This window comes from Medicago sativa, chromosome 1 (genome assembly GCF_051527215.1).
Source record: "Medicago sativa cultivar Bolivia chromosome 1, Bolivia_mono, whole genome shotgun sequence".
Lineage (NCBI taxonomy): Eukaryota > Viridiplantae > Streptophyta > Magnoliopsida > Fabales > Fabaceae > Medicago > Medicago sativa.
The window spans coordinates 81,437,309-81,453,157 of record NC_140749.1 but is presented as its reverse complement, the minus strand read 5'-3'; the positions used below and the strand labels follow the sequence as shown (position 1 = coordinate 81,453,157).

The following is a 15,849-nucleotide window of genomic DNA, read 5'->3' as shown; positions in this document are numbered from 1 at the left end:
TTCTTTCATTGGTTTCAGGAGACGAAAAGGAATATATCAGTTCTGATTCGGTTTGCAAATCAGATGAGAATAATGAGGTACAAAGCGTCAAGTTGTGGATTTGATAAAGAGAGCAACAAAGCTGCTATGTTCAAAATTAATAATATGGGATGAGGCACCGATAATACATCGTTATTGTTTTGAGGCATTTGACCAAACCATGCGCGATATAATGTCTTATGATGGTCGATATAACCATTTGGGGGTGTTTCTGTGGTTTTGGGCGGTGATTTCAGACAAATTTTGCCAGTGATAAGAAAAGGATGCAGACAAGATATACTTGCTTCATCCATCAACTCATCAAAGTTGTGGAGTCACTGTAAGGTTCTCACACTTACAACAAATATGTGTTTAAGTGGTTCAACCGTTCGTGCCGAGCAAGATGAGATAAGAAAGTTTGTCGATTGGATGCTTTCAATTGGAAATGGAATAGGATCCGCCAACGAGAGTGCAGAAATTAACGTACTCATTCCTGATGAGTTGTTGATAAAAGATTCCTCTGATCCGTTGCGTTCTCTGGTTGATTTTGTTTATCCGGATTTTTTGCAAAACATGAAGATCTCGGATTTTTTCCAAAAGTGGGGGATACTTGGTCCTACACTGGACGCAGTTGAACACGTAAAAAAATTCCTCCTATCATTGGTTCCAAGAGATGAAAAGGAATATATCAGTTTTGATTTGGTTTGCAAATCAGACGAGAATAATGAGGTACAAAGCGAATGGTTTACCACCGAATTCTTAAACAATATCAAGTTTTCCGATATTCCAAACAACAAGTTGAGATTTAAAGTTGGATGTCCAGTTATGTTGATGAGGAACATTGACCAAGCAACTGGGTTGTGCAATGGGACTAGGTTGATCGTAGACAATCTTTGGAAGAACTTTATCGGTGCAACTGTTATTACCGAAAAAAATGCTGGTGAAAAAGTAATTATTCCAAGAATGAACTTAGTTCCGAGTGATCCTAAACTGCCTTTCAAATTTACTACGAGACAGATCCAGTTGGCTTTGTGCTTTGCAATGACAATAAATAAAAGTCAGGGTCAGTCATTGTCTCATGTTGGAATCTATCTTTCCGAACCGGTTTTTACTCATGGATAGTTATACGTCGCTGTGTCGAGAGTCACTTCCAAAAAGGGATTGAAAATGCTTATACTGGATGAAGAAAATCGTGTGTGTACTGAGACCACTAATGTTGTGTACCGTGATGTTTTTCGGAACGTTTAACCGGTCGTTCCTGATGACGCAGGTGGGTATGATTTTTTTTTTCTATTTTGAACTTCGTTGTGTGTGTGTGTGTGTGTGTGTGTGTGTGTGTGTGTGTGATTTGGATATGAATTGGTTGTTGCTACTTGCAACCATTCTAATAGTTGCGTAAATAAAGATTAATGGATTGGTCATGTAGATAAACTACAATTCTGCAACTAACAATTGAGATCACACTTCTTATTTCATTGTATAAAATCCAATGACATTTATTGTTATGCAAAGAACATGTTGAGTGATCGATTTGTTATAGGGACTAATATGTTATATGGAGTAATATTTTTGATCCTTTTTTGATAATATTTTTGGTCTCATGTACCTTCAGGTGTTGGTTTTGTGCTTCAGGTGACGTGATATCATTTAGATGTACACAGGCTCACGTTAATGGAATTTCTATGGCATTGAAATATCATTGACCAATTGCAATAGGTGCAATACCTTCTTTTCAACAACGTACTTAACACTGCCTGATACATTAATGTGTTTATCTACTGAGACTTCAGTTTTTCTATTATCTGATAGAGCAACTCCAATATTCTCATACTCAGTTTAATTTTATTTATAATGTCAGTATCCTTCTGATCTTTCTCATTTTTCCTAATGTAAGCCGTACTCTTCCAGTGACCATATTATCAGCTATATGTTATGCTTCATTTTTTTATACAATCAGCTATATATCTGTCTTTTTTTTTCTTTGTTCTTTGGAGTGCCTATGTTTATGTGCATGCACAGGAGAATTTTGTAGTCCCTTTTTCAAGCATTTTTTGTTGTGTTTTTGTTGATGAGTTATTTTATAATATGCTTAGTTAAAAAAAGTGATAGATAGTTGGTGTCTTTGTCGTTGTTTGTTATACTTATTTGTTACACGATTGAATAATTACAAATTCGTGTTGGATGTTAAGATGAATCAAGTGTATGCACGATATTAACATTGTATATATAAGGGTATCCGCTATAGAAATTATGGAATTTGAAAGAAACTGTATATAAGGGCATTTGGTAGAAAATGTATATGCAGTGGTAGGCCTCGAGACTCCAACACCCCCAGTTATATGCATAATAGCCAAAAAAAAAACAAGACTCATGATGTCTCCGTGATTACTTTTAGTCATCCGTGTAAAATATTCCGACATTAAATACTAATATTTCGACGTTACATCCGTTAAATCACTCCTGTTTATCGATACGAAAATCCAAATAACTACATACGCATTGATATTTGTATATAATATGCAATCGAAAATACGATAACGATGCGTTTTATTAATATATTGTGTATAAAATAATGAATTTGCTATTTAATTAGATTTTATATAAAAAAATAGTCGTAATTCTAGCCCGTGCTTGACACGGGTTTCCAAGCTAGTTGTACAAATATTTCAAATGGCTAATCTCCACCATAGTATAACTCCTTTGAACAATATTGCTTGATGCAAGTTGTGCATGTTTACGGGGAATACAAACATATTTTACTTCGTCAGACCAAACCCCTTAAAATAGATTAATAATTTAATTTTAAATAATTTTATTAAATTAACTACAATTCTTTTTTTTTTTACAATAATTAAAATAATTACATACTAGATATTTGATAGAGGATATTTTTTTTTTATCATTTTACAATAATTGTATTTCTTTTTCCTCACTTTTTATTAACCAAACAAAAGAAGAGAGATAATACATATCTCTCTCTTCTCTCAAACAAAACACTATCATATATACTATATTTCTCATATGTTTATCTCTTCTTACACCATTTTACTCTTCGTTACTTCATTTGGAAATCAAATATGCGTTTCTCTTTTGATAGAAGATAAGCTAATTTTTTTTCTTATTTGAACCTGCATATTTTTTAAAAAAAAACGATAAAATATATAAACAAAATCGATTCAAAGCACAACAATTTGTTAAGAAACTATATGATATTTAATCTAATTTGATGTTTGACATTGTTTTTTTTTTTTTTGGTGGCCCTAGCTCATAGGCCACTGAAGCACGAACATGTTCAAACAAATGGTGACCCCCATACTTTCACTTCTTTCCTTCAAAAGAAAACAACTTTGAATCTTGTTTGTTATGGTGAAGACTCCAACTAAAAGCACTATTTACAACTATTCACTAGTATTCCTTCAAAAAAAAAAAAACTATTCACTAGTCAATCCGTAAACTCATCCCATTTTATTTGAATTTTTACCACTACTGAAGAAGGCATGCTTGTCATTTCATCTGCTATGTTTGTCATAGAATTTTAAGACTCTGTCTCCAATCTTTTCAAACAAAAAACAGGTTAATCAAAACCTTCCCAACACAATGGCCTACAAGTTGAAAATAATTGTCAAAAGGCCTACCAATCAAATTTGAAAACTGTGGCCTCTTCTGTGAAGAAATCATGCAAAATACTATGGATATTCTAAAAAAATCCCCTTTATTTTTGGACCATTTTTTTGGACAGACCTATATTTTGGACCATTAATCACCCAAAACCTTATAATTTTCATTTTAACAGCGTGGACCTCAAAAAAATCACACAAGCAATGCTTTCTTTATTTTTAATTTTTGAATAGATACTTATAGTCCAAAGGTTTCTAATTAATCAAATTTTTTTATTTTAAACTTTTTGAAAAACTATTTATTAATATTTTTTTTTAAATTTAATGTTGTCAAGTGGGAATGTCTTTATTGTAAAAAAAGAGTGGGAATGCATTTATTTTGTTTCTATCTAAAATATAATAATTCTGTTAAAAAAAGAAAACAAGAAATATTTGCAAATTCATAAATATTACTTTGTGAAATTATAAATTTTATTCAAAATTTTATTTTAATTTACATATTCTTATTTATAGACTTCATAATTCAATGTATTATAAAGTAGGAACAATGCATTTTACTCCCTCCGTTTCAAAATGAGTGTCGTTTTAGGTGTTTACACACATATTAAGAAATGCAATGATTAAGAGAAAGAGAATGATTATTTTACCAAATTATCCTTATTAACTATTGGTTAGTTTTAAAAGTAATACTTTGGAAGTAGTGTGCAGAGTATTAATTGGAGGGTACAATTGAAAAGAAAAAGTTATTATTGCATTGGAAACTGAAAGCGACACTCATTTTGAAACAAATTTTTTTGGCTAAAGCGACACTCATTTTGAAACGGAGGGAGTAATACATAGGGACGGGGTTCGAACCCTAGACACCCGTCTTATTTACCTTAAAATGAATTCTTGCCACTAGACTACTTGACAAAAAAAAAGGGTTAATAGGTCTTTACCCCCTGTAATATAGGTCATTTCCGGTTTTTCCCCTGTAATTTTTTTTTGGTTCACCCCCTGTAAAATATATATTTTTTGATTTACCCCCCTAATAGGCCAAACAAAAACGAAAATTTCTTGAAAAAAAATAAAATTGGTTTTTGTTTGGCCTATTAGGGGGGTAAATAAAAAAAAATATTTTACAGGGGGGTGAATTAAAAAAAAGTTTTACAGGGGAAAACCGAAAATGACCTATATTACAGGTGGTAAAGACCTATTAACCCAAAAAAAAAAATGTAAGAATGTATTCATTATAAAATTTAATTTTTCAAAAATATAATAAATTTGTTTAAAAAATAGGGAAGAAATATAAATTCTAAAATTCAAAGAAATAAAATTAGTGAAGTTATAATATTTATTGAAAACGTTGATTTTTAAGATATTCATTTTGATAGACATCACAATTCGATGTATTCTTATATGTAATATAAATTTCCAAATTCAATAATAATAATAATAATAATAATAATAATAATAATAATAATAATAATAATAATAATAAATAAAAAAATAATAACAACCGATGCTCTCCCACCTCTTTTAGAAGATATCATTCACATATTCAACCTCTCATATTATAATGTACAAGTGTCTCATATTTAGAGAGATACTACAATTGTGCAAAATTTTTGCCTACTTTAATCACCGGGACTCTTTTGATTTGATTATTGTGGTTTGTTCTTCTCCTTCTCTTAGTTTTAAGTAACATTTTAATTTAATAGGGTGCAAATTTCCTAGGCATTTTCCTTGGTATTTTTGTTTTTATTTCTTCATTATATAATGAATGATCCTTGTAATTTCAAGACTAAAATGTCAATTTATCATTTTGTTTTTACTGATAGACATGTTTCACTTTCATATATGAATTATAAATTATAAATAAAAATGTAAATGAGTCATATTATAGGTGGTTGCAATTGCATAAATATTAATAAACTAGCATGGACCATGATGATGATGACACAATCACAATTTGAAGCCTCAATAATAACGATGTTATCTCTCTTAATATAAGAAGAGAAGATGTTGTGGAAAATTTATTTTTGCCCATCAATGGTTGGCTGCCACATCTCACTATTGAGGGTAAATTTTGTCTAAAATTTACTTTTTCTAACTAAATGATGTCACTTAACTACTATGATGTCATTTAAGTACAAAAAGCAATTAGTTTAGTTTATTTACTCTTTAAAATAACATTTCCATTACATGCCAACTAAACATCAAATATTTCGGTTGTAAGGGAAATGAAAAAAGTCCCTTTTGCAACAAAGATCTAAAAAATAGACAGTACATCAATCAAATACATCACACTTATTACATTTTCCAATGTCAATTCAAATTCAAATTTTCTTTTCCCTCTCTTCACTTATTTCAAATCCTATATTTCTATAAGATACTCCATTCCTACATAAAATGTGTTCACTCACTTCTTCTCCCACTTTTCATTATTCAGCTGTTGCATCTTCTCAACTTCTTATCTTCAATATCTCTACTATAAAACAATAAGAAAAACACAAGTAAATGATGAGAAAACATGGGTAAGTGAATGATCCTTTTATATAGATGAGAAAACATGTATTTTATGTGGATTTTATGTAGATTTTCTTTTATTTCTTGAACTGTTTTTTAGCAATATTCTTGGTGTTTTGAAAAATATATATATAACTAATTTGTAAAAAAAAAAAAAAATCAAGAAATAAAATAAAATCTACATAAAATACATGTTTGGACACATTCCTACTTTCATTCATAGACATACTTTCTTGTGTTAAAAAAATCAAATGCTCAAATATCTATTCTTCAAATGCACAAATATATATTCTTCAATGTGTTGCTCTAGATACTCACTACACTTTTTTTTTTCCTTCCTAATCTCATTAGTTGTCATTGTATTCTTAAACTTCATTTTTTTAACCTTGGGAATTTTTTTTTTTTTTGTAGGAAAGTTGGGCAATGTTCTTATCTCTCCAACAAACATCAAAGAAATATCAGTAAATAAATGATGAAAAACAACCAACAAAGTTATGTTATTTCTATGTGGTCATAAATGTATTTTTCACTTCTACAAGTTTGTAACAAGTCATCTTGAGTTTAGTTATAGTATTGTGTAATTTTATTTTTTAAGAAAAAGTTGATGTGCCATTGATGTGTGGTTATGACATACCACGTGTGAACAGTTGAGGAACTATGTGTGATGAAGAAAAAAATAATCATAATCAATAATAAATATGAAAAAGTGGTGATAATAAAAAAAAAAACCTGAATTTTTTTGTTGCAGATATGAAGTAGAAGAGATATCCATAACATTTGTGCATTGTGGTTAATGGAACTGTTTTTTTCTTTTCTATTCTTTTCTTCAGAACACTTGATGATTTGTCTTTCCAGCAACCTAAATAGAAAACAAAATAAAAGATACAGGGTTAGTAAATAGTCAATTTCTTTTTTCAAAACTGTTACTAGAAATCCAATAAAAGTTACTGTACCAAAAAACACTATATTTAGTTATTTTAGAGGAACACTATTTTTTTTTTTTTTTACAAATGAGAAGCACAATTATTATGAATTAAATAAATATCCGGTTCACATGTTTTTTCTACCGAAATAAAAATATTATGTATTCACTGTTTTTACAATTAATTTATGTTAAGTAAAAGAACAAAAGACCCATAATCCTTTTATTTATTGTAAAAACAAAATTACACATGATTTTTTCAGATCTAAAAACTAACAAATGCTTTTTCAAAGCTTCTATTAGAAAAAACAGTTCCTGATTAAGAAAAAATGCAACGGTGATGAAACAAATCCATAAGGATTAAGGAGATTTTTTTTTTTGCTTAATTTATTAATAGAATTAATTCATCAAAATGTGTCACAAATCTCTGAAATTGTAGGTGAGACTAAAATATTAGGAGAAATGTGAACATTTCAAATATTAATAATTGATCTACAATTTTACAATTTCAGATAACTGTGAAACATATTTAGCAAACAAAATACTCAAATCCAAACCAGATCTGATTCTTTAGCCAACAAAATACTCAAATCCAAACCATATCTGATACTTATCTTTTAATGTCTCTTATGTTGTTGCATGCATAAAAATGAGACGAAATAGCGTGTAATAGATGTAGACGAAGTATTATGCAAACATTCTTTGTATAGTGGTGACTATTTCAGTACGGTGGTCAACAAAAAAATATGATCTGAAGCGTTTGAGAACAATTGGGTTTTATTGCGATAACGGGGCTAACTCAGAGGTGGTCAAAGTTTACAAAGAAACATTGAAGGTGGCAGAAAAACGTAAATCTAAAAAATATTACTAATTTCCAAGATTCCTCCTTTTTTAATTATGATTTGGTAGAAAGATAGAGGAGGAAGAGAGCGCCAAAAATATGCATTTCTTTTGGAAAAAGGAGGCTGGACGGAGGGGTTGGTGGCCGGAAAAAGAGTGGCAGCCGCTAGGGTTTCTATTATGGGTGGAGAAGACAGAGAGAGAAAAGAGAAGCTGAAATGAATGCTGGGTTTATGATTTTAGTTATTTTAGTGTTATATCTGGGCTGTTGGTTTTATTGGGCCGAAATTTAAATAGGCCCATGCATTTATTTTTTCAATTTATTCAAAATTATTGGAACTTAACATTTTTTTTTTTTTGAAAAGTTCCCTTCAATTTTTATGTTACACGGGAGAAGTCGATTATCTTTTCTTTTTTGAGGAAGTCAATTATCTTTTCTTTATAAATTAATACTAATAAAAAACAATATTTTATTATTAGTATCAATGAAAAAAAAATTATTAATTTCATATTGAATATTAATTATCAAAAAATTATTGGATCTCTAGATTTTTTGTTACAAGTTCCCTTCAATTTTTATGGTACACAGGGGAATTCCATTATCTTCTCTTTAAAAATTATTTCTACTCGATTTTTTTTAAGGAACTCTAAATATTGGAAGGAACTCAATTAATTTTATATTGTATATTAATTATCAAAAAATTATTGGATCACTAGATTTTTTGTTACAAGTTCCCTTCAATTTTTATGGTACACAGGGTAATTCCATTATCTTCTCTTTAAAAATTATTACTACTCAATTTTTTTAAGGAACTCCTATCAAAAAATAAAATATTTTTAAGAAACTCAATTAATTTTCAATTGTATATTAATTATTTAAATATATTTATTAGGATAAGTTGTTGATGATACTAACAATTTAAAATAATTCCAAATATATAAAATGTATATAATAGTTCACGGACCTACGTACAAATTGAAAATAAATTTAGGGACCTAATTAGATTTCATATCAATGTTGACTAACCATTGACTAATGTTTGTTTAACAGAAGGACTTTATTAAAAAAATAAAATAGTTTAAGGACCTGATTACAATATTTTTTTAGTTCAGTAACCTATTTAAAAATTCTCAAATAGTTTAGGGACCTACAAATTAATTAAACCTAAATAATATTTATAATTAAATTAAAAATCACTTTACTTGATCAAAAGAAATAATTAAACATCACTTCCTTCGTCGTGAGCCATTTGTAAAAGAAATTGTCACAATTTAATTGATGTATTTTATTTTTTAATACAATTTTAAATGCATGAGAGAAATGATCACGAAAATTTTAAATGTAACTCAAATGCATGGTATGAGTTGTCACCGACTAAACTAACTATGATACACGGGATAAATTGTCATTTATAAAAAATTATTCTGTCGAACACATTTATACTATTTAGAATATCACATCACTTTAATTTTACAATTAAATTGAACCCTCCTCAACTAAAATGCACGAGATACGTAGACATTGTCTAAAATTTGATAAATATATAAAATGCATGGGAGAAGTGGGCAATGACTAACATTTCATAATTAACTAAAATGTACAACATAAATTGACACCGACTAAATTAACTTTGATACCTGGGACAAGCTGCCATTTATAAAAAAAATGTTATTGATAAAACGTTTATACTATCTAGAATATCACCTCAGTTCAATTCTACAATGATATTGAATCGTCGTCAACTAAAATACACGAGATAAGTGAGATTATCTAAAATATCGTAAATAAAAAAATGCACGGGAGAAGTGGGCACTGACAAAAATTTCAAAAGAACTCAAATGCACGGGATAATTTGTCACTAACTAAATTAACTTTGATACACGTGAGAAGTTGTTATTTACAAAAAAAAATGTTCATGCGAAAACATTTATACTATTTAGAATATCACATCACTTTTATTCTACTCTCATCAACAAAAATGCTCAGGATAAATGGACGTTGTCTATTTTTTTTTAATATATAAAATGGATGGGAGAAGTGGACATTGACTAAAATTTAAGAATTAACTCAAATGTACAAGATAAGTTGACATTGACTAAATTAACTTTGATACACGAGATAAGTTGTCATTTATTAAAAACAATTTTTTTAATAGGTTTCTACTATTTAGAATATCACATCACTTTAACTTTATAATTATATCAAACCCTTATCAACTAAAATGCACGGGATAAATGGACATTGCTTATGATATCGTGAACAAATAAAATGCATGAAAGAAGCGAGCATTGACTAAAATATCAGAAGTAACTCATATGCACGGGATAAATTATCACTGACTAAATTAACTTTGATACACGGGACAAATTGTCATTTATAAAAAATTGTTCCTGATAAAACGTGTATACTATTTAGAATATCACCTTGGTTCAATTCTACAATTATATTGAATCTTCATCAACTAAAATGTACGGGATAAATGGATGTTGTCTAAAATATTGTAAATAAATCAAATGCATGGGAGAAGCGAGCATTGAGTAAAATTTCAGATGTAACTCAAATGCACGAGATAACTTGTCATTGATTAAACTAACTATGATACACGAGAGAAGTTGTTATGGGGGAAACACTTGGAACAAACCAAACTGGTTAGGTATTCTAGACTTCTACATTTTCAACTTTTCGTTTATAACTTTTGTTATACCTATGATAATTATTTAGAATATATTAACTTCGTCTAATATATGATTTTTCTTATGCAGAAATTACCATGTGAATTTGCAAATTTTCTAAAACGCAACATATGCGACAACCTAATTCTATGTGGAGACAATGGAGAAAACCAAACTTTGAACATCATTGTCAATAATGATTGCAAATTCACTACATAAATTGGACCTAAGTGGAATAAATTTGCCCGAATTAATGAATTCCGACCAGGATGCACTGTCAGATTTAAATTTTCGATCAATAATTATTATATTTGTCATGTATTTCATGTAAAATAGGACTATGTGGGTTATTTTATAATAGTCTATTTATGACTATCTATTCCTAAGATTGTACGATGCATTGACATTACCTATCAATTGTATTTTCTACATTATAATGGAAATTAAGTGTTTTCTACTTACTTCCAGAAGTATAAATTATATAAACAATGCGATTTAGTTTATTATAACATCAACATCTAATACACAAATAATTGGACAAAACATATAAATTATTCACATAAATAACCAATTGATTTACATCAAAACTCTTATACAAATTAATGATCTTTTACAAATAGCAAACGTTTACTGTACCCGTGCGTCAGCACGGGTATGTTACTAGTTAATATTATAAGATCTATCTATCTATCTTAGCCTCAAACATGGAAAGTTTGATAAATCCCATGTGCACCACTCAACAACTCACTCAGTCAACTAGCATGCTAATATACAATGCATTATATGCAACAATCAATCCAGAAACAGATAACTAAATTCAAAGCATTCATGATTGGTTACAAAGACCAAATGCATACATAGTTGCTAGTAACAACTAACAACTCATTATTGTACAAACATAAATTATTACTCACATGTCTATGTTTATAAATACCATAGTTTTATGTCTCTCACTTCCTCATAGTTTTAGCCTTGTTCCTTGTTTTTCTCTATGCAGGCATTAGATTAGATTGAGTTTTAGATCTTTTAGTATTGGGATGTGTATTCCTAGATTTGGGCTTTGATTCTTTTCAGCACTTCAATAAATTCCATTGGTTCTCTCATTCATTAGTACATTTTTTGTTTTATAGAATAATGGGTTATTCCATATTCTATATTGTTTTGTTTGTGTCCATTTTCTGTGTTGGAATTTCATTGGCTTCTTCTATAGAAGATCAAAAGAGAGATAAGATTAAGCAGTTACCAGGGCAACCAAAGAATGTTGGATTTGAACAGTATTCAGGCTATGTGACTGTGAATGAACAGAATGGAAGGGCACTGTTTTACTGGTTAATTGAAGCACCACTGAACCGTGGACCCAATTTAAGGCCATTAGTTTTATGGCTTAATGGTGGTCCTGGTTGTTCTTCAATTGCTTATGGTGCTTCTGAAGAAATTGGTCCTTTTCGTATTAGGCCTGATGGCAAATCACTTTTCTTGAATCGTTATGCTTGGAACAATTGTAAGTCCGATTCTGAGATTCAGTCTTTGTTGCTTCGATTCGTACACAAATTTTTTTTCTTCAATTTTTGACAATATTTATGCCTATTTATTATTTTGGATGTTGCAGTGGCAAATATACTGTTCCTTGATTCTCCTGCTGGTGTTGGTTTTTCTTATTGTAATAAAACAACAGATCTGTACACATTTGGTGACCAGAAAACAGGTAGGTAATGTAGTTTGTAACTATGAAACACCGCCACCAACACCGGACACGTTAGTGACACATTGACATTGGTAACAATTTGAGAGAATAGAATAATTGAGTTTTACCACGTGTGTCGGTTTCGTGTCGGTGGTGCATAGGTTTGTAATGATCATGCTCATGAAGGATTTACTCATGGTGCCAGCTTTGTTTTGCTTTAGCAAAGAGATTTGACACGTTAATAACTTTATTGCATATGAGATCTGAGTTTCTTGACTTTGCAGCTGAGGATGCATATATTTTTCTTGTAAAGTGGTTTGAAAGATTTCCTCAGTATAAGCATAGAGAATTCTACATTGCTGGGGAAAGTTATGCAGGTGAATCAAAATCTGATATATATCAGTTTTCTACTTTGGTGCCATACTTATCAATTGAATGAATGCTTTGTACAATGAAGAATTATTCAATTTCTTGAAAAATTGAATGATTTTCAGGTCATTATGTTCCTCAGTTGGCTCAACTTGTTTACCAGAGAAATAAGGGAATTGACAAACCAGTTATCAATTTTAAGGGATTTATGGTAAGATTGTTAGGTTCATGTTTACATAAACACAATTCAATGCAACACGACCACCTTATGATAATCATATAACGAGTTTGATTATTCTGTGATTGGTGCTACAGGTTGGAAATGGTGTGACTGACGATTATCATGACTATGTTGGGACATTTGAGTACTGGTGGACACATGGTTTGATTTCAGATTCTACATATAGGATTCTAAGAATTGCTTGTGACTTTGGATCATCTCAGCATCCATCAGTGCAATGTTTTCAGGCTCTTAGAGTTGCAGTTGCTGAGCAAGGAAACATTGATCCATATAGCATTTATACTCCGCCTTGTAACAATACCGCATCACTCAGAAGCGGCTTGAACGGTCGTTATGTAAGCCTATATGCTATCGATTTATTGAATGGTTTATCAATTGTGAATGCCATCAACTGTGTTTAATTTGTTTTGATCTTATAAAACAAACAGCCATGGATGTCTAGAGCATATGATCCGTGTACCGAAAGGCATTCTGACGTGTATTTCAATCGTCCAGAAGTGCAGAAGGCGCTTCATGCCAATGTAACAGGGATTCCATATATTTGGAAGACATGCAGGTATATTATTTTCAATTAATGTTGAACACGTTCTATTGAGGTCTATTCTATCAGAATTTTGATTTAAAAGGTTTCTTATTTTCATTTCTTGACAGTGATATTGTTGGGAATTATTGGACTGATTCCCCATTGTCTATGCTTCCTATATATCATGAACTTATTAACGCTGGTCTCCGGGTATGGGTATTCAGGTACGAACCTTAACTATATACCAAATACATGTACTTTTTTGCTTATATTTATCGGAAGAAGCGAAAATTCACATAAAATGATAAAGAAAGATATATATCTCAACACTTATGAACATAATTCAACAGTTGACATCTGAATACATCCATGGATAGTATGTGATATCAACTTTTGGTAGATTGACATGTCTTACATTATCTTCTAATGTATTTTGCTTACTTTAATAGCGTCAAATCCCATTACTTTTGTTGTGTTTATTCTTTAATTCTTGAATAGTAGATTTTTATTTCAGCTTTTCAAGCACAGTGCCAAAAAAATATCTTTGTTCCTTAATCATTTGAGTGTCACTTATCACGTTTTAACAATCCCATCCATTTCATATTTCTCTAAATGCTCTTTGACATTATTGAGGCTCACTGGCTCAGCATAATTGCACTTCAATTTGTACTAGTAACATTCGGGCTTAGTTGTTCCTTTCATTACTCCATATTCTGTATAGATCAATGATTATGGACTGACAACATAATTTATGTTAGACATACATCCAATCAAATCACATCATAATATCACTTTATCATGTTAGTTTCTAAATTATCTCAATAAATATCCACATGGCGAACTGTGATTGGATACATGTGTAAATTTCTTTTACACATGCAAATTAAATCTTATCTGTAATCAAGAATTGGAACTCTTCTTAACTTTGATATTTTGGCTGCAGTGGAGACACTGATTCTGTAGTTCCACTGACCGCAACTCGATATTCTATCGATGCCTTGAAGCTACCAACCATCATCAATTGGTATCCTTGGTATGATAGTGGCAAGGTTAGTGCTAACTTCTATAAGTAAAAACTGTTCAAGTTTATACTAATTTGGTATGAATAGCAGCAAGTTTGATACTAAATTTTACTCTTCTGTGAAGGTTGGTGGATGGAGTCAAGTTTATAAAGGGCTCACATTGGTAACAATAAGAGGTGCTGGACACGAGGTTCCTCTTCATAAGCCCCGCGAAGCGTTTATTCTTTTTAGATCATTCTTGGAGAACAAGGACATGCCATCATCAAGCTAATGAGAAGCATTTGTTCTTTTTCACTTCAAGTACAGAAGAACCAAAAAAGTACCTTACATTCTTAAGAATAACTTCAATTCCTATACATGGAACAGGCTGAGACAGAATAAGGAATGCATTTCTCATGAGTTCCATCTTGCATCTCTGCCTGGAAATTAAATTTGATAAATGTACCAATAGTAGTTCTTCAATTGAAAATGTGATTATTTTTATAGAAGTGTTATTCTTTATTTCGTTTTCACTATGCAAGATTAATGTGACATCTTGTGTAGAAAACTCTTCTCATAAATGAAAAGTGTAAACTTTGCATTTAGCTCCTGGATGTCAATCATTAGTGCTGACATTTTTTAATATGATATTGCTTCACACATTGTTGCTGATTTTGTTCTATTCATTTGTTTTATAGATTTGTCTGTCTGCTTTATAATTAAAAATTTGCATAAAAATGGAAATACTAATTACTTATAAGACCCCTTTTGAGATCGTATAATGATATAAATCTTATTGAATGGATTAAACAAATAAGAGTGAAGATCGATTTTAATCATTGAGAAAAACATTGAGACTTAATTTGTTTTGTTACAAAATGCATTGCTAACATTATTTTACTACAAGTGGACATTCCTGCCTGCTGCACAGGGACATATCATTGGTTGCGCGCCACTGCTGCAAAAATTTCAGCTGCACGATGACTAACTGGCGCAATTTTCATCAACAATATCCCACAAGTGAAAATTCCTGCTATGCCAGCAACAACATAACAGCATACACCAATTGCTACGCTGGTTGTGCATTAGGGAAGTTGCAAACCTGAAGAAAAAATCTCAAAATCATTTGCAACAAAGATAACAGGTTTGATTAGGTCCCAGAAACCATTTTGCCGCTACATAGTAACTGTATTCAGGCATGACATGAACAAATTCCAACTTGAATCTTCTTGATTATCACAACAAAGACACGAAAGTGAGGATTACACGCCTTTCCGTTGCAGCCGAGACCTTGTAGGGAGACAATTAGAGAATTTCAGACTTAAACTCAAATCACAAGATATGTGAACCGGATGTCCAACCATACTTGTTGACTAAGATTTCTTTTAGACTCTAAAAAAACCAGAGAGACTCAATTTGGTTCATGATGAAAAATTAAAAGCATTATTTAGTC

At 30.5% G+C, this 15,849-nt stretch overlaps 1 protein-coding gene, 2 long non-coding RNA genes and 1 pseudogene across 3 annotated transcripts; 3 read left to right on the top strand and 1 right to left on the bottom strand.

The window, feature by feature from the left end:
• Positions 1-199: 199 nt before the first annotated feature.
• Positions 200-1,336, top strand: LOC146958063 (uncharacterized; annotated as a pseudogene).
• A 4,429-nt stretch (positions 1,337-5,765) lies between these two features.
• Positions 5,766-8,150, bottom strand: LOC146958061 (uncharacterized). Its single transcript, XR_015024573.1, has 2 exons — positions 6,873-8,150; positions 5,766-6,105 (listed from the first exon to the last, which is right to left on the bottom strand). It is a non-coding gene; the product is annotated as an uncharacterized LOC146958061 (long non-coding RNA).
• On the top strand, positions 6,013-6,798 carry LOC146958062 (uncharacterized). The gene is made up of 2 exons (XR_015024574.1): positions 6,013-6,151; positions 6,555-6,798. It is a non-coding gene; the product is annotated as an uncharacterized LOC146958062 (long non-coding RNA).
• A 3,227-nt stretch (positions 8,151-11,377) lies between the features above and the next one.
• Positions 11,378-15,068, top strand: LOC146958060 (serine carboxypeptidase-like 27). Its single transcript, XM_085741191.1, has 9 exons — positions 11,378-12,079; positions 12,188-12,283; positions 12,547-12,639; positions 12,757-12,842; positions 12,947-13,207; positions 13,301-13,428; positions 13,524-13,619; positions 14,339-14,444; positions 14,542-15,068. The coding sequence occupies exons 1-9, from the start codon at positions 11,713-11,715 to the stop codon at positions 14,686-14,688; spliced, it is 1,380 nt and encodes a 459-aa protein (XP_085597317.1). The 5' UTR covers positions 11,378-11,712; the 3' UTR covers positions 14,689-15,068.
• Positions 15,069-15,849: the final 781 nt, after the last annotated feature.

What these genes read in the sequence shown, in the direction of transcription:
- LOC146958060 (XM_085741191.1), top strand. Translation starts at nt 11,713, where the DNA reads ATGGGTTATTCCATATTCTATATTGTTTTGTTTGTGTCCATTTTCTGT. An exon ending in TGCTGGGGAAAGTTATGCAG is followed by an intron (nt 12,640 to 12,756) that starts GTGAATCAAAAT and finishes AATGATTTTCAG; the next exon opens with GTCATTATGTTCCTCAGTTG. An exon ending in CTTGGTATGATAGTGGCAAG is followed by an intron (nt 14,445 to 14,541) that starts GTTAGTGCTAAC and finishes TCTTCTGTGAAG; the next exon opens with GTTGGTGGATGGAGTCAAGT.